The sequence below is a fragment of the Pipistrellus hanaki genome (genome assembly GCF_964339955.1).
Source record: "Pipistrellus hanaki genome assembly, chromosome: 10".
Taxonomy (NCBI): Eukaryota; Metazoa; Chordata; class Mammalia; order Chiroptera; family Vespertilionidae; genus Pipistrellus; species Pipistrellus hanaki.
The window spans coordinates 4,704,005-4,726,359 of NC_140512.1; the positions used below are offsets into that span (position 1 = coordinate 4,704,005).

The 22,355-nt window shown below is 38.7% G+C and overlaps 1 protein-coding gene across 3 annotated transcripts in view; it reads left to right on the forward strand.

Annotated features, from left to right (window-relative positions):
• The first annotated feature begins 3,163 nt into the window (after positions 1-3,163).
• The window catches only part of STK31 (serine/threonine kinase 31), a 37,257-nt gene continuing 18,065 nt past the window's right edge, over positions 3,164-22,355 (forward strand). For 2 of the 3 annotated variants that reach the window (XM_084896327.1, XM_084896328.1), the window contains exons 1-11: positions 3,164-3,230; positions 5,180-5,226; positions 5,315-5,367; positions 8,555-8,653; positions 9,728-9,802; positions 11,396-11,554; positions 14,257-14,615; positions 16,415-16,589; positions 17,770-17,885; positions 19,681-19,840; positions 21,993-22,115. In XM_084896327.1, the coding sequence (XP_084752453.1) occupies positions 3,172-3,230; positions 5,180-5,226; positions 5,315-5,367; positions 8,555-8,653; positions 9,728-9,802; positions 11,396-11,554; positions 14,257-14,615; positions 16,415-16,589; positions 17,770-17,885; positions 19,681-19,840; positions 21,993-22,115 (1,425 nt within the window). In that variant the 5' untranslated portion in view covers positions 3,164-3,171. The remainder of the gene's footprint in view (positions 3,231-5,179; positions 5,227-5,314; positions 5,368-8,554; positions 8,654-9,727; positions 9,803-11,395; positions 11,555-14,256; positions 14,616-16,414; positions 16,590-17,769; positions 17,886-19,680; positions 19,841-21,992; positions 22,116-22,355) is intronic. The other variant, XM_084896329.1, reaches the window with a different exon arrangement.

Genomic DNA, 22,355 nt, shown 5'->3' on the forward strand with positions numbered 1-22,355 from the left:
CCGGCCAAGGATGAGGAAAAGACAGACAAAGAGAAGAAGCTGGGTCTAGGTGGATCTTCTGTGCGTGACTGAGGCCACGGAACAGATCCAGATGCAAACTGATGCTTTATTTTATGGTCAGAGGTAAACAAGGTGATTTACAACGTTCTTACAAGTTTCACTTGTTTTGGCAGCACTTGCTGCCCCTCCCACAGCCCATTAGCTACCAGATAGGATCTAGGGAGCTCATGAGGTCAAGCTGAATTATGCTTAGAGGACTGTGCCCTCCAAGCTGGGACTTGTTTGCGGCTTTGCCAGCAGGTCATTCCGAGGCTTACACACAGGATGGGGACATTCGTGTTGGTGAGCCTGATCTTGAACCCTTGGGTTTTCTTGAACCTTTGAATGGGCAGACGCAGCTTCCCTGCTTTTGCTAGAGGACAGCAGCCTGTGCTTGCCTGGAGATCCTGCAGAGACTTTGAGGCACTTGCATTGTAAGGTGACACTTGTCTTCCTGCCACCTCTCATGGACTTCACACTGATAACTAGGATAGGGTCTCAGCATTCCCTAGTGGGGGACATTCAGTTCTGCCTGTATGATGGGTAGGGAATGTCCAGCTCCCAGGCCATATAAGACCTGAGAAATCATTTGGTCTGGCCCTGCCAAGGCATTAGGGGTGAGTTAATTCAATGTTTGACCAAATGTAGCAGACTAATTTTTAAGTTGATAATTTTGTATGGCCCTTAAATGATGTGATAAATATCCAAATGGCCGTTGGCAGAAAAAAAAGGTTCCCCACACCTGTTTCAGGATTCATTACAATCTGAATGAATTGCAGATTCTGGTTAAAATGTACTGGCAGGAAATAGTCTAGGGGCAGATCTCGAGGGTGTTGGATTGAGGGGTGGAGGGCTTTCTAGGGGAGAGTGAGCTGGATATTCACGTGTAAAGAAATAACGCTTTGCATCTTACATAAGAGTCAACTCAAAAAAGACTTTAAGTCTAAATGTAAAACCTAAACATGTAAAACTTCTAGAAAATATAGGAGAAACCTTTTGTATTCTGGGTTAGCCAGAGACTTCTTAGAATCAAGACAAAAGCATGATCCATAAAAGACAAAAATGATAAATTGTATTTCATCAAAGGCTCTTTGAAATGCCCTCTTTTAGAGAATTAAAAGTCACAACTGGGAGAAAATCTTTGCAAATCTAAAAGAGTTCTATCCACAGTATATAAGGAACTGCAAAACTCAACAAGAAAAAAAAAAAAAAAAAAAAAAAGGAAAAATTTTGAACAGATACTTTACCTAAGAAGCTATATAGATAGGAAATAAAAGATACTCAATTATTTTTAGTCAATGGAGAAATTCAATTAAAAGCACAAAAAGATACCACTATACATAAAATGTCTGAACTTAAAAATACTGATCATAAAAAATGACGGTGGGGATATAGAGCAACTACAACTCTTGAACACTTTGTAAAACTACTTTGTGAAACATCCTAGCAGTTTCCTAAGAAGTTCAACACACTCAACTATACGACCTTACTTTTCTACTCCTATATACCAACCCAACAGAAACGGAAACATTTGCCCATACAAATACTTGCACCTGATTGCTCATAGCAGCTTTATTTGAAACAATCCCAAACTAGAAACAATCTAAATGTCTCTCAAAAGTAGATAAATTGTAGATAATATAATCATTCAATGGAATAGTACTTAGCAATGAGTAGCAACAAACTATTCATACAGGTTGGACAAAATAGATGACTCTCAAGAAAATCATGCTGAATGAAAGAAACCAGAGAAAACGTATGTATTGTATGATTTCATTAACACAGAATTGTAGAAAATGCAAACTAATGTATGGTGACAGGAAGCAGAATCTGCCACTTGGGGTAGGTAGGAGAGCCAAATAGAGGAAACATTTTTGGGGCAAATGAAATGATTATCATCTTGATTATGAGGATGATTTCAACAGTGTATATGTTAGGTTTAATCAAATTGTGCATTTTCTTTAAAAAATATATTTTATTGATTTTTTTTTTTACAGAGAGGAAGGGAAAGGGAGAGAGAGTTAGAAACATTGATGAGAGAGAGACACCGATCAGCTGCACACCTCCTACTGGGGATGTGCCTGCAACCAAGGTACATGCTCTTGACCGGAATCGAACCTGGGACCCTTCAGTCTGCAGGCCGACGCTCTATCCATTGAGCCAAACTGGTTTCAGCAAATTGTGCATTTTCAATACTTGCAGCTTATTGTTAATTACACCTCAATCAAGGAATTATATTAATGGAGATAATCTTAACTGTTGTGCAAGGTTTGCCACAAACTGTTCTATGTGTATGTAACCAGACACCTCAACTATATTAATGTACCCCCTTTCCTTCTGCCCCCACCCCCCCCCAAGTGGTGGAGACGCCATGAGACAAGAGGGAAATAGAGGCTAGGCCGAGAATGCTTGTGAAGCTACGAATCTGAAAACGTTTCCATGCACCAAGGTCATTTTCCCTTTTCCCTCTTGCAAAACGAATGTTGACACTTATGAGAACATTATGCTGAGTGAATGAAATAAGCCAGTCAATGAAAGAAAAATATCACATGATCTCACTCATTTATGGATAATAAGGAACATTATAAACTGATGAACCAAAAGATAGATACAGAGACAGAAAGCAACAAGCAGACTGTCAAATTACAGCGGGGAGGGGAGGAAGATCTGGGGGAGATAAGAGATCAACCGAAGGACTTGTGTGCATGCATATAAGCATAACCAATGGACGCAAAACTCCGGGGCGGGCGGGCGGGCATGTATGGGAGTGTGGGGGGGCAATGGTAAGATAGATATGAACCCATATAACACCTTCATAAAAAATGGGAAAAAAGTGGAAGCAGTGCGAACAAATTAGGACAGAGTCCAAAATTCACCGCTACTCGATGCCTCGCGGGAGGACCCTGCTTTGCCCGCAGGTGCGAGGCACACCCCACCCCAGCTCTCCGCCTCCCCCACCTCCCGCAGCCCCGCCGCACGCACCCTGCGCACCGCCCGCACAGGGCTCTTCGCGTGCGCGGCCCCGCCCCGCGCCCAGCGTGCCCCGCGGCCCAGGCCTCAGCGGCCACGTGGGCGCGAGGCACGTGGCGCGGGGCACGTGGGCGCGGGCACGTGGCGCGGGGCACGTGGGCGATGGCGCAGGGCGGAGTGCGCAGGCGCCGCCTGGAGCCGCAGCGGCCGCGGCTCGCGCGGTGAGTCCTGCGGGAGGGAGGCCGTGCTCCGGGGGGCCGTGCTCCGGGGGTCCGTGCTCCGGGGGGCCGTGCTCCGGGGGGCCGTGCGGGAGTCCGGGCCGCGGGGCGGCGGCGGCGGCGGCATGTGGGGCTGGGAGCACGCCCCCCGGGACGGGGCGGCGGGCGCGGCGAGGTCAGTGGTCGCCGTCGGGTGGGGGCCGCCCCTGGGCCGGCGTGGCCGCGGTGCCGTTAGGCCTCCGGGAGGCAGGCGAGGCCCGCCCCGGCCTCGAACCCCGGGCCCCTGGCACATGGAGGAGTCCCCTTAGCAGCCATTTAAACTCCCAAACCTGGCCAAGCGGCTGCCAGGAGCCGCCTGGACCCGCCCCGAGCCATCGCCCTGAGCCATCGCCCTGAACCGGCGCGGCCGGGCCCACTGGGCGCCCAGGTTTGCAGGAAAGTCGTTTGGACCCCCCACACACACCCCACACACCCCACACACCCCACACCTTAACACAGGATTTACGACGGCGCTAGAAAAAGCTTCTTAGGGGCCTGATGGGATTCCCAAAGCTCACTTCTTCATTTTTTACTAAATCGAACTCATGGTGTCCTTAAACCGACTCGTTTTTTTCTTTTAATATTTTTGCTCAACTTAAAAATTACCTGTTGACCAATATTAGAGGAAGGATCCTTGTTTTTGGAAATGTTTTGATGCTACTTAGCGTATGTGAAAAAGAAGATTTTAAAGCTGTAACAAAAATTAGGAGACGAAAATTAAAAAAAAAAATTATGACCTTCCCCCCCTCTCCCCCGTCCCCAGACACAGTTACCTTCTCTCTCTTTCAGAGAACATTTTAAACTTAGGTATATTTAGATAACTTTAAAATCTCTTAAATATGTACTCCCAGTTTTCGTTAAAGGACTAATTTTTATGCATGTAAAGTGCAATATCATAGTGTATTAAGTGTAAAATTATAAAGCAGTGGGTATTTTGAAATATTTTGCAGTTGGCAAAGTTTGTTATGTAATAAAAATTATTTTAATCCTCACCTGAGGATGATTTTAGAGAGGGAGGAAGATGGGGGGCGGGGAGAGGAGGAGAGAGGAGAGAAACATGGATGGGTTGCCGCCTGTAAGCATCCTGACTGCAAGTGGATGCTTCAACAAGTTGAGCTTCCCAGTCAGGGCTGAAAGTTATTTTTTTGAAATAATGGGAAAGATGTGATTCTTTTTGCAAGTCTCTAATTGCAAGGCATCTTCAAAAGCAGAAGTCACTGTATCTTTTAAATAAAATTGATTACCAGTTTGAGGCATTTGTTCTCTGTATGTTTGTACTGTTTGTTCTCGTTTAGATTATAGAAGGCCTGCTCTTGTTTTGGGAGGACATCAATTTATTTATTTATTTATTTATTATTATTTCAAAAATATATTTTATAGATTTTTTACAGAGAGGAAGGGATAGAGAGAGAGCTAGAAATGCTGATGAGAGAGAAACATCGACCAACCGCCTCTTGCACACCCCCTACCGGGGATGTGCCCGCAACCAATGTACATGCCCTTGCCTGGAATCGAACCCAGGACCTTTCAGTCCGCAGACCGACTCTCTACCACTGAGCCAAACCGGCTTCGGCAGGGAGGACATCAATTTAAAAGCATATGCACATTGTTATGAAGTATTGATTTATGTGACTGATCACAATGTGCATGAATTATCCACTTTGGTGTAAATAGAATTTTAAAGATGGTGTTTGTATATGGTGAAATTGGAAAATACAGTATACTAAAAACAAATAAAATAATTATTGAACAAATATTTTTGAGGTATTTTTAAATATAGAGTTGAATTTTGATAACTTTATTTAGTGCAAAACATATTTGTAGGAACTTGAAGGTTAGGTTTAGTCTTTTTTTTTTCTTCACTGCTGATGGACAGATTATCAGAACCTGATTAAGATGTCGCCTTGTTTTAGTTTTTCAGGAATTGTCCAAATGGATGAAGACACACATTACAATAAAGGTACTTCCCCTAAAAATTATTTTTGGATGTAAAAGTTAGGTGATCTTGATTAATTTCTAATTTTCTTCGAATTGTGATTTGGTTTTAGTTGAAGATGTGGTTGGAAGTCATGTGGAAGATGCAGTAACATTTTGGGCCCAGGTAAATAGCAGCCTAGTTGATTTTTCTTCCCCATCCTTCCTCCACTAACAAAAACAAAAATAAAAATCCTGGAATATATCTTTGTCATTCTCAGTTTCTAACTTTTATTGATAAGCATTTAACACAAGGCATTATTAGAAGGCAAATGGCTACAGCTGGAGCTTAATACCTGAGTTCTGAGTTGAATGTTCATAGTATACTAAGTATAAGCAAACAAGAGTGCAATCATGGTTCAGAATTACATTGAATTTAACACCAGTGATCTAGGCTGCATAAATTACTGAAGATGCTGAGAGATTTTTATTTGTGAAGTTACAGCTCCCTCTAGTGATACTTTATAAGATTGTTTCTTGAAAGATAATCTCATTTTTCCCTAATGGCTTAATTTTGAATTTGAATTACAATGTCTTTCTCATTGCAAAATTGGAAGTAGTAATGAAGTACTATAGTAAGTTTCTATTAATAGTAAGGCTTCAAGTCAGATACGTTTATTCAGATTTAAATAAAAAGCCAGTTACCAAAGTTCAAGTGTTCCTGAATTTAAGATAGTGAATCTAACGAACATAAGTACACACTTTTAATTTTGTGAACTACACATGAAGAAAAGGGAACGATATTTCTTTGTACTTTCTACAGCATGAGAAGTCTTTATTTAAAAAAAATATTTCATTGGTTTTTACAGCGAGGAAGGGAAAGGGATAGAGAGTTAGAAACATCGATGAGAGAGAAACATGGATCATCAGCCTCCTGCACACTCCCTACTGGGGATGTGCCTATAACCAAGGTACATACCTACCCTTGACTGGAACCGAACCTGGACCCTTCAGTCCACAGGTTGACTATCTATTGAGCCAAACCAGTTAGGGCAAGAAGTTCTTTTTTGTGTGGGTGGAGTGAATTGGCAATGTGGGATATAGAATTTATGAGAAAAGAAGTTATAGGAGAATCTGGTTAACCCAGAGTTCTTAAGTCTGTATAGAAACATATTGGAGCAGGAGAACTTGTGGCAGATTCGTCTCTGGATTTTCTAAAGTGTCCACATGTTCCAGTTCCATGTCCTTTGTATTAATAGCATAGCATCTGTGTCACTCTCAACAGTGTCCCTGGTTGAATGATAAATTATGTTTAAGCTCATTATGTAGGAACAACATTTATTTAAGATTTTCTAAACCAGTGCTATCCAGTAGAATAACATGAACCATATGAATAATTTAAAATTCAGCTGACAGATGGATTCTCTTAAATTGGTAGTGATATTGAAGAAGTGAAGTATCCTGATCAGCACATCATATTGGGAATTCATGATGTTGAGATATCTCATTATTGATGACAGTAACCTTGATCCATTGGGTTCAGGTTGTAACTGCTAAGTTTCTTCACTGTAAAGATATTTTTCCTTTTGCAGTTAGTGTTTTAGAGGGAGCTACATTGAGACTAATCTTGTTTCTCTTCAATGTTGCACCCACACATTTTATTATTTATTAGTATGATACGTACCAAATGATGTTTCTATTTCCCTCATTCCTTCTACATTTGTTAATTGGAATTCTGTAGGGAAGAGTTGTCTGTTCTCCACCATTTATTTGATGGTTTATATTAATATGGACAGTGGGTATATAGAATCTAATACTATATTTTATAATTTAATTTGTTGCAGCTTCAGCCATTAGGAGAGTGTTCACATTCATTGGCTATCGCATCCTTTGTATATACCCATTCTTTTTAAAAAATTTTTTATAGCATTTCTTGATCCCGCCAGATATTACAGGATTGCCTTTTATTTCCCTTTTCTAGCCCTGGAAGCAACCTCTCTCCAAGAACACTGGTTCCTTTTATTGGAGAAGGGTGTTTAGACAAAATGTCCTTATTGCTACTGGAGTGTCATTGCGTCTAGGCCCTCTCAGTAGACCGAGCTAGAAAAGATACCTTATGTAATAAAAGCCCAATGACCGAAACAGCAGAATGACCAGAGATCAGAATGACCACAGCCCCTCACCCTGGCCAACCCCACTCCCAGCAGGGACCCCCACCCTGGGCTGGCCTGCAAACTGCTTGTGGCCCCTTGTCCTGGCTGGTCCCTCCCCCCAGCAGGGACCCCCACCCTGATCCAGAGCCCCCATCAGGGCAGGCTGGCCGGGGAGAGGGCGGGAACAGCCTACCTCTCAGTCCCTCCAGCCATCAGGCTCCAATTGTCGGATGGCAGAACTGGGGTGGATGGCGGCGGGGGTGGGGGGCTGGAGAGTGGGGGCAGAGCTGGCGAGTGGGCAAAACGGCTGACCTCTCGGTTCCTCCCCTCGGCCTGACGTGCTGGCACCGATCACCTGATGGCAAGCAGAAAACCTAGGGTGGGGGCAGCAGGGGCAGGGCCAACCGCAGGCAGCCAGGGAAGATGGCCCTGACCACGGACCAGGCCTAGGGACTACCTGCACATGAATTTCATGTGCTGGGCCTCTAGTATATGTATAAGAACCCACTCACTCATATACGCATCTATATTTCTCTTTATCTTTGTGTGTGTCATATATGCACAGATACATACAAACGATGCACACACATGCACCAATAACATGTATATTAGTTCATTCTGATACCTTCTAGTTCTAGTCTAACACTGTAGATTTATTTAGCCTTCCTTTGTAAGTTCTTCCTGCTCTCATTGTTTATAGTATATTTACTTATTTGTTCAATCCTAGTATATACCTAATTTCGAACTGTTATCCCAAGAATCTGTAAGAAATGAATTTACTAACTAGATTACAGTATTTGTGTACAGGGAAATGTATACTTTTGAAATTATGTTTGCATGTTTCCTTTACACAATAACAAATATGTGAGAAGACTTAAGTCATTAGACCAAAATATGCTATCCACTTTGAGTAATTAAAGTTTGATTTAAAGTAAAATCCAGAGACAATTGTTTAAATTTACCTCTTCATATTAATAATATTTTGGTAGCTTGGTTTGAATTCCAAGTAATTTGAACGCATTGGGAAGTAAACATTTTCTATAGCCTAGTCCCATTTTTTATAAAGAACTCATTTGAATTATGAAAAACTGACATAAGAATTTGATTTAATTTCCAATGCTCCGAAATCTTGTTAAGTATTATGCTTAGTGGAACCCTTAATTAGATAACACTATCCAATAATATTTTACTGAATCATACTATATCTGTTCTCCCTTCTAGAGTATCAGTAGAAATGAGGATATTATGAAGATTGGTTGCTCACTGTCTGAAGTTTGTCCTCATGCCAATTCAGTTTTTGGGAATCTTGATCTAAAGAAGGTGAGTCATATTCTTCGATGTAATTATCCCATCTGTCATGCTAATCTTTCCTATACCTTAAATCAGGGGTCTTCAAACTACGGCCCTCGGGCCACATGCGGCCCGCAGAGGAGTCTGATCCGGCCCGCCAGGTTTTTTGGGCAGTGAGCGCAGCCGAGGTGTTACAGTAGGAATTAGTAGTTCATATAGTACGGCCCTCCAGCTCTCTGAGGGACCGTGATCTGGCCCCCACTTTAAAAGGTTTGAGGACCCCTGCCTTAAATTTTATAGTTTTTGAAGATTTTGATCTATTTGAAAGGAAGAGGCAAAATTTTAGAATATGTATAAGCTGTAGTCATAGTAAGTTTTTTCTATTGAAATACTTATGTACTATCTGCTATGTGCCAGGCACTGTGTTAAGCATGGAATATACACTGGTAAACAAAATAAGAGTCCTCGTGTGAATTTAAGGAGGCACCTAAGCAAGTGCAGAGTTGGTCCCTCAGAGTAAGGGAGTGCCTCTTTAAATTTTGTGTGTTGGGTGCCTTGCTAGTTAAATGAGAGTTAGATGTCCGTATTTTAATATGTAATTAGATGCAAAAAAGCGTATGTAAAAATAGCTCATTTGTGTAAAAATGTATAAACATATATCCTAGTGTATATGTTCATATATTAATGGATACCTAAGTTGTTTCCATTTATTGGCTCTTGTAAATAATGGTGCAATGAACAGGGTGCCTTTATCTCCAAAGAATATGAAAATACTAATTTGTGCCACCTTTTTCAGTTGTCTGTTTTTTATCTTTCCTCCCCTCCCCAATCTCGCCCCTTTTCTTTGAAACGCAGAATAGCATAATGGACTCTAGTCAGATATCTTAAGTTTGAATCCTGGATCTACTGCTAACTAGCTTATGACTTCAGCTGTACAATGGTGAAACATAGTTCCTGCTTGTTCAGGTTGTTGTAAGAATTAAATAAGGTATAAATAAAGTACTTATTGACATGTAGTTAAGTGGTAACCAATATTTTCATCTACTTAACATGCTTTGATTAATTAAAATTCCAAATAATTGTACTTTCTTTTTCTCTTTGTAGATTTATGGTGGATTATTTTCTGAAGATAAATGTTGGTACAGATGCAAAATACTGAAACTCATCAGTGATGAAAAGGCAGGAATAAATGTTCAATTTTTTCTCCCTGAGGAATATTTATTCTGGTTATAAAATCTGATGCTTACTTAACCCTTCATTGCTTATTCATAATGGTAATAAGATCTGGTCCAGGGAACTTTGTGTGTGTGTGTGTGTGTGTGTGTGTGTGTGTGTATATATATATATATATATATATATATATATATATATATATTTTTTTTTTTTTTTTCCTTCTCTTTTACCTAGTGAATATAAAGGAAATGAATTGCTTAAAAAAAAAAAAAATCCAGGTCAGATTCAGGAAGATTCTTCTGAATTTATGTTGACATATAATCACTCCAGATTGTCCAAGAAGAATAGATTAAATAATTTTTGATGTTTTTGTGTATCTCAGTTCTTGATTATGTTTGATTTTTGCTGAGCAGCTTTGAAAAGTGCCTTCTATGAAGGTTAAATAGGAAAATGACATTCCATTGGTCCTGAAGTCATGTCCGCCCCTTAGCTCCTGTGCGTATTGTTAATGAAGATGGGCTTGGAGCTTCCGTTTCGTTAAATGTGATGAGTTTTCTTTGTGTTTAGTTATTTATTTTACTTATAAAGTGCACTTTGCAAAGCTATGTAAAAGCATCTCTGTGGGCTTTCCTTTATTGTTTTTTTCAGTGGTGGTTTTCCTGGATTTAAAATATTTTATAATATGTATATTTTATAAATATTTTTCTTGTAACAAGGAAATGCTAAGATGAAACAATTTGAGTAATATTTCAAATATCTTTAAAAAATCTCACATTTTATCACTGACAAAGACAATGATTTATCTTTTAAAAAATATGTTTTATTGATTTTTTACAGAGAGGAAGAGAGTGGGATAGAGAGTTAGAAACATAGATGTGAGAGAAACATAAATTCAGCTGCCTCCTGCGCACCCCCTTCTATGGATGTGCCTGCAACCAAGGTAACTTGCCCTTGATAGGAATCGAATCTGGAACCTTTCAGTCTGCAGGCTGACGCTCTATCCACTGAGCCAAACTGGTTAGGGCGATAATGATTTATCTTAATGAAATAGACCCTTCTATTAGAGCTTTTCTCCATAACTTGACAACTGTAATTGCTACTTTGCGTTTGCTTTTGATTTGGCTTTAACTTTTTAAATTAAGAAGCAAGCTGGCCTTTGACTTTGTGATAAGGTATTTTTCTTTTTAAACAGTTATAGAGCTGGAGGTAAAAATGAAGTTGCTTCATTTTCAAGGTCTAATAGCTGGAATGGGTTTAATTTTATAGGAAGTTTGGTAACTTTCAGCTTGAATTTAAGAATGTTGAACGATTGTAATATTCCAGGTAGGAGAGGGCTATAAGCTTCATAGGTTTATATTTATTTAATGCCAGTGCATTAAAAACAAATCCAAAATGAGAATTGGTACTGTCTAATACCAAATACAGAATCACTAGGTTCTCATTGGACTATGGATTTTCCTTATTTTGAGGATATTGCTGGAGCTCTTATTTGCCAATTTGAGGAAAAATGCTATCTTGAGTTATAGCTAATTAATAGAGAGCAAATTTTGTTGAGATATTTAGTTCCTTATTAGCATTTGTTTCATTTTTTCCTCCCAGTGTCTGGTGAGATACATTGACTATGGAAATACTGAAATTCTAAATCGATCTGATATAGTTGAGATTCCTTTGGATCTCCAATTTTCTAGTGTTGCCAAAAAGTATAGACTTTGGGGACTACAGATTCCTTCTGGCCAAGAAGTTAACCAGTTTGATCAGGCAAGTTACAGATTATAAATATTTTTTGTTAATGGAAGTAAAATAAAATATAGGTATAGTTAAATTTCATGAATTTTCTTTAATATAAAAGCTTGTATAAGTAATAAAAAATATGAATTATAGAATGATTCAAAAGCAATTATATAATAACATGTTTGTGCTCATCTTTTGCTAGGTACATTTGTTGGTATTCTCTTAAAGTTGTATATATGTGTATATATCTATATATATAAAAGCCTAAATGACGGTCTGAGTGTCTGACTGGTAGCTATGATGCAACAACCACCAGGTGGTAGACTCTCAGTGCAGGAGCTGCTGAGCTGTGGTGACTTGGCAGCTGTGGTTCACAGGTGGCACACCTGGAACCAGAGAGGAGGGAGCCCCATTCCAGGGTGTGTCACCTGAGAAACGCCCTCTCGCAATCTGTGACCCCAAGGGGGTTGTTAGCTGATTTCACCTGATCCCCATAGGCCAGGCCAAGGAACCCCACCAGTGCACAAATGCGTGCACCAGGCTTCTGGTATCCTACTTAATAAAAGAGTAACATGCAAATTAACCATCACTCTGCTACACCCGCCAGCCACGCCCACCAGTCAATCAGAGCAAGTATGCAAATTAACTCCAACCAAGATGGCTGCAGTCACAGAGAGCAGTTGAGAGGCTTGGGTTTCCCCGGCAATAGAGGAAGCCAAGATTTCCACACACCCTGGTCAGCCTAGGACTCCACTCAAGGATACAAAGTTTCAATTATAAAAGATAAATCCCAAGAAAAATGGTGGCAGCCACAGAGCTGGAGGGAACAGGCTAGGGTTGGAAGCCAAGCTTTCTGCCTGCCCTTGCTGGCCTAGGCCTTCACTCCAGTATACAAAGTTTCAATTATAGAAGGTAAACAAATCCAAACAGAAATGGCTGCAGCCATGGAGCAAGCAAGAGGCTTGGCTCTGCTCCAGGCTGCAAAGTTTCAATTGTATTGTAGAAGGTTAATAAATTCCAGATACAAGTGCCTCTGCTTGGCTGGCCTGCAAACCACCACAGGCCCCTCGCCCAGGCTTCCCCAAACCCCACCCTGATCCAGGACACCCTTCAGGGCAAACCAGCTGGCCCCCACCCATGCACCAGGCCTCTATCATATCTAATAAAAGAGTAATATGCAGATTGACCATCAGTGGAAGGCAGTTGGGAGACACCAGGCCTGCAAGGGAGGGCAGTTGGAGGTGATCAACCCTGCAGGGGAGGGCAGTTAGGGGTGACCAGGCCAGCAGAGGAAGGAAGTTGGGGGCAAACAGGCTGGCAGGGGAGCAGTTAGATATCAATCAGGTTGGCATGGGAGTGATTAGGGGGTGATCAGGCTGGCAGGTAGAAGCGGTTGGGGCAATCAGGAAGGCAGGTAGGCGAGCAGTTGGGAGCCAGCAGTCCTGGATTGTGAGAGAGATGTCCAATTTTCTGTTTAGACCCCATCCTGGTGGCAGTTGAGCATCCCTCAAGGGGTCCCAGATTGGAGAGGGCGCAGGCTGGGGTGAGGGACATGACACCCCCCCCCCCCAAATTTCGTGCACTGGGCCTCTAGTTTATATAATAAATATGAATAGTTTTCTGTTATGAAAGCTTAACAGGAGAGTCTCATATATGATGGAGAAAATGATATTGTCTTTGGGTTTTGAGACAGATTATAAGTAAAAGTGAGCTTTAACCTAGTCTTGATCATAAATATCAGTCATTTGAAATTAGTGAAGTTGTAAATTAACTTGAGTTTATCACTTTGGCAGAGGCTCATACTGTTTGATGTGATAATAAGCAGTGATGTTCTGCTAATCTAGATTCTAGTTTGTATTCATTTCCATTAAATTTTGGGTTAGTAATCTAATTCTGGAAGACATCTGATAATTTCAGGGGTAGTCTTACAGTTTAATTAAATTGTATTCCAAGTTCAGGGTTCTGTCTTGGTGGTTAGAGTGTATCAAAGTAATTTAGAGAATTTTAATATTTTTGAACTATAAGCAGGCCCTTATTAAAATCAAATCTCAAAATATCCTCCATTCCAAAATATGTCTTAGGTATATTTGTGCTTAGTGCACAAGATGGATAATTATAATTAAAAGTTAGCAAATATGGCTTCTTATATACCCATTGTACAAGTGTTATGCCCTTAAACAAAATTCAGTTTGAGGGTTTTGAATTTAGGAATTTCTAACATCTCATATTCTGTAATTTTAATTTGTTGATTTTAAGAAAATTGTTGATATTTTGTTATCTTAGTTCTGTTTTTTGCTCCTGTTTTTGTGTTTAAAACCAGAGTACCTGGTTTTGCCTTTAAGATATTTTTAAAGTTTTGTTGAATTTTAGCACTTTTTCTAGGTATCAAAATCTATTTTTATGTTCTGTAGCTTCTGAGGACACCACTATATTTAGTTGGGGCCAAAATAGTCAGCAGTCTGATTGGTTTTAAAAAATTATTTGAGGATATTTAATTGATCACATTAAAAATATATAAATATGGGTGCCTATACTTCAGGTATTCTACTTCAGCAAGTGTATAATTGGAATATATTCATGCACACGTGGAGTATATTTGCATAACAAGGTTAGATACTTCCATAGAGATTTGAGAATGAAAAATACAATCATTGGAAACAGTGGGTGGAAACAGTGAAGAATAACAAGTTGGTGTAGCTGTTTTATGCCTTTCCCCCTGTCTTTCTCAGGGTAGAACCTTTCTGGGGAGCTTGATTTTTGAAAAGGAAATAAAAATGAGAATTAAAGCAACCTATCAAGATGGAACAGTTATCGCTCAGGCGGAGTATGGCACGGTGGATATAGGGGAAGAGGTGGCGAAGAAAGGATTTGCAGAAAAATGCAAACTCCCGTCCAGCACTAACATTAGTGAAGAACAAAACCCAGATCCCGGTCAGCTTGTTCTCAGGAACCTCAAAGGCCCCATTCCCCTGTGGGGACACAGATCAAACCAGTCAACATTCGGCAGGCCAAAGGGGCGATTGAATGGGAGGCAGACACTTGACTCTAAGGATGAAAATGATGTAGGAAATCATGTGCCATTTCCAAAGTAAGACTTGGTGGGGTTTTAATCTTACCTAATATTTAATTCATGGTAGAAGCCCTTGTCATAGTAGAAGTCAGCAGTTATGTTTTTGGAATCCCCAGCTATATCATGATTTTGAGGAATGATACTAATTATTTCTGTTTTTCTAAAACATGTATTATTTTTCTCTTTGGCAGTAATACTTTAAGACCCATTTTGAAAGAAAATTATTACTGAATTGTTCAAAGTTCATATACCAACTATTCATGCCAACTTTTTGATACTCTTATTTTGTTTTATATTTTTCAATTGCAATTTACATTTTTTATAATTTTTGCATTAGTTTCAGGTGTATAGCATAGTGTTTAGATAATCATATACTTTAAAAGTATTCCCCCTAATATTTCTATTGGTACCATGCAGAGTTATTACAGTATTATTGAGTATACTTCCTATGCTGAACTTCACATCCCCATGACTATGTTGTAACTACCAGCTTGTACTTAATCCTTTCACCTTGTTTATCCAGTCCCCCAAGTCCCCTCCCTTTTGGCAACAATCAGTCTGTTCTCTGTATCTATGAGCCTGTTTTAGTTTTGTTTGTTTAGATAGGTATTTTATTCTTTAGATTCCACATATAAGTGAATTCATTTATTGTTTGTCTTTAGCTGACTCACTTTTTTCACTTAGCGTAATACCCTCTAGGTCCATCTATGCTATTGCAAATATTAGATTCTTTTTTATGACAAGTAATATTCCATTGTGTGTGTGTGTGTGTGTGTGTGTGTGTATATATATATATATATATATATATATGTGTGTGTGTGTGTGTGTGTGTGTATACATATATATATATATATATACACATCACAACATTTAAAATCCAGTCTAAGCTGCCTCCTTAGTGCAGTAGGCAGCAAGTCAGTCTCATAAAATCCAACATTCTATTGATGGGCATTTGGGTTGCTTCCATATCTGGCTATTGTAAATAATGCTGCAAAGCACATAGGGGTGCATATATATATTTTTAAAATTAGTGTTTTGGGCTTCTTTGAATATATACCCAGAAGTGGAATTGCTGGGTTATAAGCAAGCCCACTCTCTTGAATACGTTGATCAAAAATAGAACCTCCCCCTAAATCTGAATTATTCAGGGAAAGCTAGAATTTCAAATAAACTTTGAAGTTTTTCCTGTGGCTTTAGAAATATTTCAATGAGTTTTAGGGAAATGACTATTTTTTTTTTAAATCAAAAGAGAGGCTCTTTGTTCTTCCTATGAAAACTAATTGTGATGGAACTTGATTATTACAAAAGGAGTTCACTTTTCAGATAATTTTGAACCATAAGCTTAAAATGGAAGCCACATTTGATGTTTATAAGTACCAAGCCATTTATATCTCTGAATCATGATCCAAGTCATGATGCCATATGTTAGGTGATGTAGCTATTTGTTGGGATATTTGCAGTGCTTTAGGAATGAAACTGTCAAATGAAGTGGAGGTGATGGTGAGGAGGGATTGGAAGAAACTGATACAGAGTGATTTTTACAGTATTTGCTGGAGTTGATATTTCTGTGAAAAACTTGGAATATATTTTCTTTAAGAGTTGGTACCATTGTTTCTGAAGTATAACTTTAATTATAAAATCTAATTTGCATTAAGATATTTTTTAGTGGTGGTCTAGGTAAAGTTTTAGAATAGTTTCCAAAATTAACTTTAAGATATATCAAGGTATAAAAAGCCTAATATAAATTAGTTTAGATTTCTGATCTCTGTAGCCTTATTCAGTTTGGTTTTTAAAATGAGTGAATTTGTTTTTAACAGGGAATGTTTGGCTATTGGTGACTTTAATTTAGGGTCTAATGTCAGCCTGGCAAAAATCAAGCAGGACCAGAAACTGATTGAAGAAAATGAAAAGCTTAAAACAGAGAAGGAGGTTCTTCTGGAAAGTTATAAGGCATTAGAATTGAAAGTAGAACAGACTGCCCAGGAACTGCAGGTATGGTATGCTCAGTGGCTTAAGTAAGGTAAAGAATGACCAACTGGGATCTCCATATTCATCTACTCTTTCTTGTTAAATTTTCTGTTTTCCTTTCATTCCTTTTCATTCCCTTTCTCTCCCCCTGCACCACAAATGTGTCTCCAGCATAGCAGTTCCTCCATTATAGACACAGCAGGACCCCACAGCCAGTTGGTCTGAAGGAAAATTCCTCCCAGAGTACCAGCAATAACCAAGGCTTAACTACACCAAGACTTTGCACTCGGCCCATAAAGGGGTGTTCCAAGACTGTCCACCTTGGGTTATTGGGGAGGCTGAGCTACTGGCCCCTGGGGGTCACCTACCGCACAAAGCTGCTCCATCAACACAGGGAAGCAGCCAAAATGTGGAGACACAAAGGCATGTCACAAAAGGGGGCATTGGAGGAAAGCAAACTCCGGGACGACATGGGAGTTTAGGACCACATTTATAAGGTTACTCAGTCTTCTAAAAACTGCTGAGGAACTTGAGACTTATAAGGAGCTTAATGAGAATGTCTAAAAAACGGAAAAGGACCAGTCAGAAATTAAGAATACACTGTCTGAAATAAAGAATTTACAGAAACTCAACTGTAGATCAACGTACCCCAAGAATCAAACCAAAGATCTGAAATACAAGGAAACAAGACACCCAACCAGAAAAACAAAAAGAAAAAAGGATCCAAAAATATGAAGATAATGTAAGGAGCCTCTGAGACAACTTTAAGCCTACCAACATCTGAATTTTTGGGGTGCCAGAAGAAGAGAGAGAACAAAATATTGAAAACCTATTAGAAGAAGTAATGACAGAAAACTTTCCCCACCTGGTGAAAGAAATAGACTTACAAGTTCAGGAAGCAAACAGAACCCCAAACAAAAGGAATCCAAAGAGGACCACACCGAGACACATCATAATTAAAATGCCAAGGGAAAAAGGTGGTCTTAGGCAACCCTGATAGTGCTTCTCAACCTGTGGATTGCAACCCACAGGTCAGTTATAGTTTTCAAATCCCAACTAGTAGGAACATCATTGTTTATTAACCTATGGCCTAATATATCTTTAACCTTTAAAATTTTAATTATTTCTAAAAATCATTTAAATAACAGTAAAAACACAGTTTCCTATTTCGGTCTCACTAGTATGTGCTTGTTCTTTGTTTCAGCAAGAGAAAGCAACCATCATGGATTTAACTAAACATTTAAAAAGCACTCTGAAGATTCATGTAGGTACCAGAATGAAAAATCTAGCAGCTAAGATTGAAAGATTAAAAGAAATTAGGTAGGTAAGAGCATATTTTTGAGAAGGATAATTTAAAATAATTGTTAATTAGTTGATGGTCTGTATGACCACCATTTTTGCTTTGAAATTTAACTTTGCATTTTTACAACTTTAAAGGGAGAAATTAAAAATGGTAACTCCTGATTAAACAAATTTTGTAGTGTGACATTGTTAGTAGAAGGAGTTATATTGTCCTAAACCAGTTTGTGAGAGTGAAATTAAAAGTTCGACACATGTGGAACTACTACATCCAGCTTTTTTGCTTGTTGTTACTTTCAGGCTTATACTGAAGCTAAAGATTTCAGTAATCTAAATTAATTATTCTCTGTCTAAAGAAAGAAAAAAGTAGTCACCATGGAGTCAAAAGAAAAGAAGTGGATTAGCAAGTCTTGTGCAGAGTTTATTTAGTATTTTTCAGACTTTGTATGTGAATTATGTAGGTATTTTATCTAATAGAGGATTGCTTTATAGCTGGTTAGGAAAAATTTGTTATACTTTTCTGGAATGTGAAAAATATAGTTCTCAAAGTAACCTAGTTTTCTTTTATGCTACACAAAGGACTTAAACCAGTAATTCATTTTCTCATGTACTTTATAACACTAAGAAATTGCCCTGAATGAATGCTGCATGTTGGTCTTCTGTCCAATGAAAACATTCTCCGGTATAAGTCCATGAATTGGCACCCTATATAATAAAAACCTTATATTAATTGTAATGTAAATATCTGTGTTTTCCGATGGTCTTAGGCTCTACAGCAGCGGTTCTCAACCTGTGGGTCGCGATCCACAGGTTGAGAACCACTAGCAGGGTCGCCTAAGACCATTACGATACATAACAGTAGCAAAATTACAGTTATGAAGTAGCAACGAAAATAATTTTATATTTGGGGGTCACCACAACATGAGGAACTGTGTTAAAGGGTCGAGGCATTAGAAAGGTTGAGAACCACTGCTCTAGAGGCTAATCAACCTTTGATATACCTTGAAAAATTAAGTGGCTACATTGCAAAGATGTGAAATAGACTTCAGACCAAAAAAATTCAATGTATTTCAATTTATATTTGAAGACATAATGTGCTACTCGAATGGTGGCAATCTAGCTGGAAACTAGAAAAAAGAATAGTTGGCCTCCCTTTCTGATTGCATTTTCTTTTTTTTTCTTTAATATATTTTTTATTGATTTTTTTTACAGAGAGGAAGGGAGAGGGAGGGAGAGTTAGAGAAATCAATGAGAGAGAAGCATCAATCAGCTGCTTCCTGCACAACCCCTACTGGGGATGTACCGGCAACTAAGGTACATGACCTTGACTGGTATCAAACCTGGGACCCTTGAGTCCGCAGGCTGACACTCTAGCCACTGAGCCAAACTTGTTAGGGCTGCCTTTTCTTTTTACATTTCTTTTTAAAAGTCTACAAATGCTGGTCTGCTTATTAGGGTACAAGGGCTGTGTGCCTGTAGTCTTGGTAATTTAAGTCTAAAATTTGTAAAAATATATTTACAAATTTAATTGTCAACAAGAAATGAAGGTCCATTTGATATAATTTAAAGTCTGCAGATTTTTGAAGTTGTCCTTTTATATAAAGGTTTTAAAAAATACTTAATTTTTTTTCTGTCATATGTATTTTTTAATTATAACTTTGTACCAAAGTTATTTATGGTTTTATATAAAGTTTAAAAAATTACCTCTATTGGCCAATTTTATAAATAGTAACTTTAGATCATAACATTTAAGCCCAACTTTTTCTCATAGCAACTTAAAAATTTTCTCTCTTCCTTTTTCTATTTTTTTTAATAGACGTGTTAACATCAGTGTTCGCTTGGGAAATGACCTTTCAGATGCTATACAGATGTTGGATGAAGAGTGCTTTTCTACCCCAGTTTCTTTGGATGAATTAGAGATAGTTTGGGCAGAATACAATCTGGCTCAGGAGAAGATTAAAACTTGTCAAAATGTGGTGGGTCACAAATTTCTCTCTATTATGATTTTTTTTGGTGTTTAATATAAGGAGATATCTTTTGAGGAAGCAGGACTTCAGCTACTGTAATGTTACTTTGCATGCAATATTATAGTTTACAGTACCTTTATCATTATTTGAAACTTTTTTTTGTTAACTTTTTATCTACAACCAATAAAGCAATAGTGATTATAGATAAAGGATTGACAAAATCTTCTCCACTTTTGCATGATAATTTGATTTTTGATTAGTTCCCTTGGTAATGTGATAAAATATTTTTGTCAGGTTACTAGGCAACATTGTTTAGGAAAATAAAAGCTCTGATTGGTAAATTGTATCTGGACGGGGAGGAACTATAAGTGACTACAAGTACTTGGTGAAACTCTTGCAACTGGGCATATCCCCTGAGGGACCCTGGATGCTATGCCTGGAAGAGATAGTAGTTGTTGAGGGCCAGGAGACAGTCAGGGGACTACCACACCTGCTACCAAGGATCTTGTCTTCTGGTTTGAGGTGTGTTCTATGCTGCAGTGTTGGACTCTGCCTTACTATTAAATGCTATCTAAACCATTTGTTGAGAGGCGGTTATTTGTGGGGAGGGGAAGGAAATGAAGAAGGAATATTTCACATGAATTCTTTATTAGTGTAGGTAAAAGTATATTTCCTCTTCCAATTTTCTTTAATATATTGAGCTGTCGGGCATAACTCTTTTTTTTTTTTTTTTTTTTTTTTTAAAATAAAGATATTTGGCACAACAGTCATTGTTTTCCTTAGTACTTGTGAGTTTTATGCTTGTGTTTGGAACTTTCCAATCTTCAGTGTTGGTGGTTTCTGCATCTGAGGAGTATTCTCTGAAAGTTTTACTCCCTGTTCAAAATTAGGTTGGTCAGTTGGCAACTAACTGGCTCTGAATGAGCAGAGTGAACAGAATAACTAGGCCTCTAGAAATGTCAGGAATATTTAATTTGAAGAAAGGTTGGATTTGGGTTATATTACATATTAGACCCTAACTTAGGGGTGTCGAACTCAATCAGAGAAGGGGCCAAAATCTAAAATCCAGCCTAAATCGCGGGCCGAATGGTTTACTGAACAGTCATAAACTGACAATGTCATAAACTGACAGCGGAGTGCAGTGATGACAGCGCGGTGCGGGCCACATTGCAAGGCCTGGCGGGCTGGATTTGGCCCGCGGGCCTTGTGTTTGACACATGTGCCCTAACTAGTCACTTCTGATTATGGAAGGAAGAAAGTGACAGAAGTGATAATTTTTGAATCTCAGTGAAACATTGGCAATGCTATAGTTACTTTATAAACTACTCCTTACACTAACTTCTTTATTGGGTGACATTGGTTAATAAAACTATATAGGTTTCAGGTATACAGTTGTATAATATAGTCCATCATCTGTATATTGTATGTTTACTATCACAAGTCAAGTCTCTGTCCCTTGAGGGTAGGATGGGAATAGGGACAGAGCATGTAATTAGTAGGAACTTGAATGTTTTTCTTAAGAAAAGCAAAATTTCATTGTTGCAGAAATAATGGGAAAAAATAAAGATTAGCAGAGCAGGATTGTTGAATTTAAATGTCTTGTTTTTAATTAAGAGAAAGAAAGCTCTTTGTCAGCTTGTTGATCTAGGGCAGGGGTGGGCACATCCTGCCCGAGAATTCATTTGGTCAGGCTCTGCCAAGGCATTAGGGGTGAGTTAATACAATGTTTGACCAAATAGAGCAGGCTAATTTTTAAGTTGGTAATTTTTTATGGCCATTTGATTTATAAATATCAAAATGGCTCTTGGCAGAAAAAAGGTTCCCCATTCCTGATCTAAGGAGAGGTGTTTGTCTTATTTGCTACTGTGTTTGGAAAATGTAATTTAAATTTTATTGTTTTGAAGGGATCAATTAAAAATTTTTTTTCTCATTGGTTTCAGAAAGAGAAAGGGAAAAGGGCGGAGAGAGAAATATCAGTGATGAGAATCATTGATCAGCTGCTCCCTTCTGGGGATCAAGCTCACAACCCAGCCATGTACCCTGCCCACAACCACTGAACCACACCAGCCAGGCCAAAAATCAATTTTTAAATATAGATCAATGTATAAAAAACACTGGATGTGTATATTAATGATGGTTATTCTTTTTTCTCTTCCTTCAGAATGAAGGGGATATTTTGATTGCCAGAAGAAATGAAGTACAACAGAAACTGTGCACGGCAGTAGAAGTTTTTATTTTGGCAGTAGATGAGTTACCTCTTAATAAACGTTTGAAAACATTGCAGGTTGGAATTTAAAAAGATACATAGCATTAAATATACATATTTATCATTTTAGAGATGAAATTAGCATTTACTTGGAGACTTCAGATAGTATTAATGGTTGCAAAAGTTTTTCTTCTCTTCTTTGATTCTAATTTCTTCTTAATGGAATTAAAATTTCATACAAATGGCCCTAGCTGGTTTGGCTCAGTGGATAGACCATCGGCCTCCAGACTGAAGGGTCTTGGGTTTGATTCTGGTTAA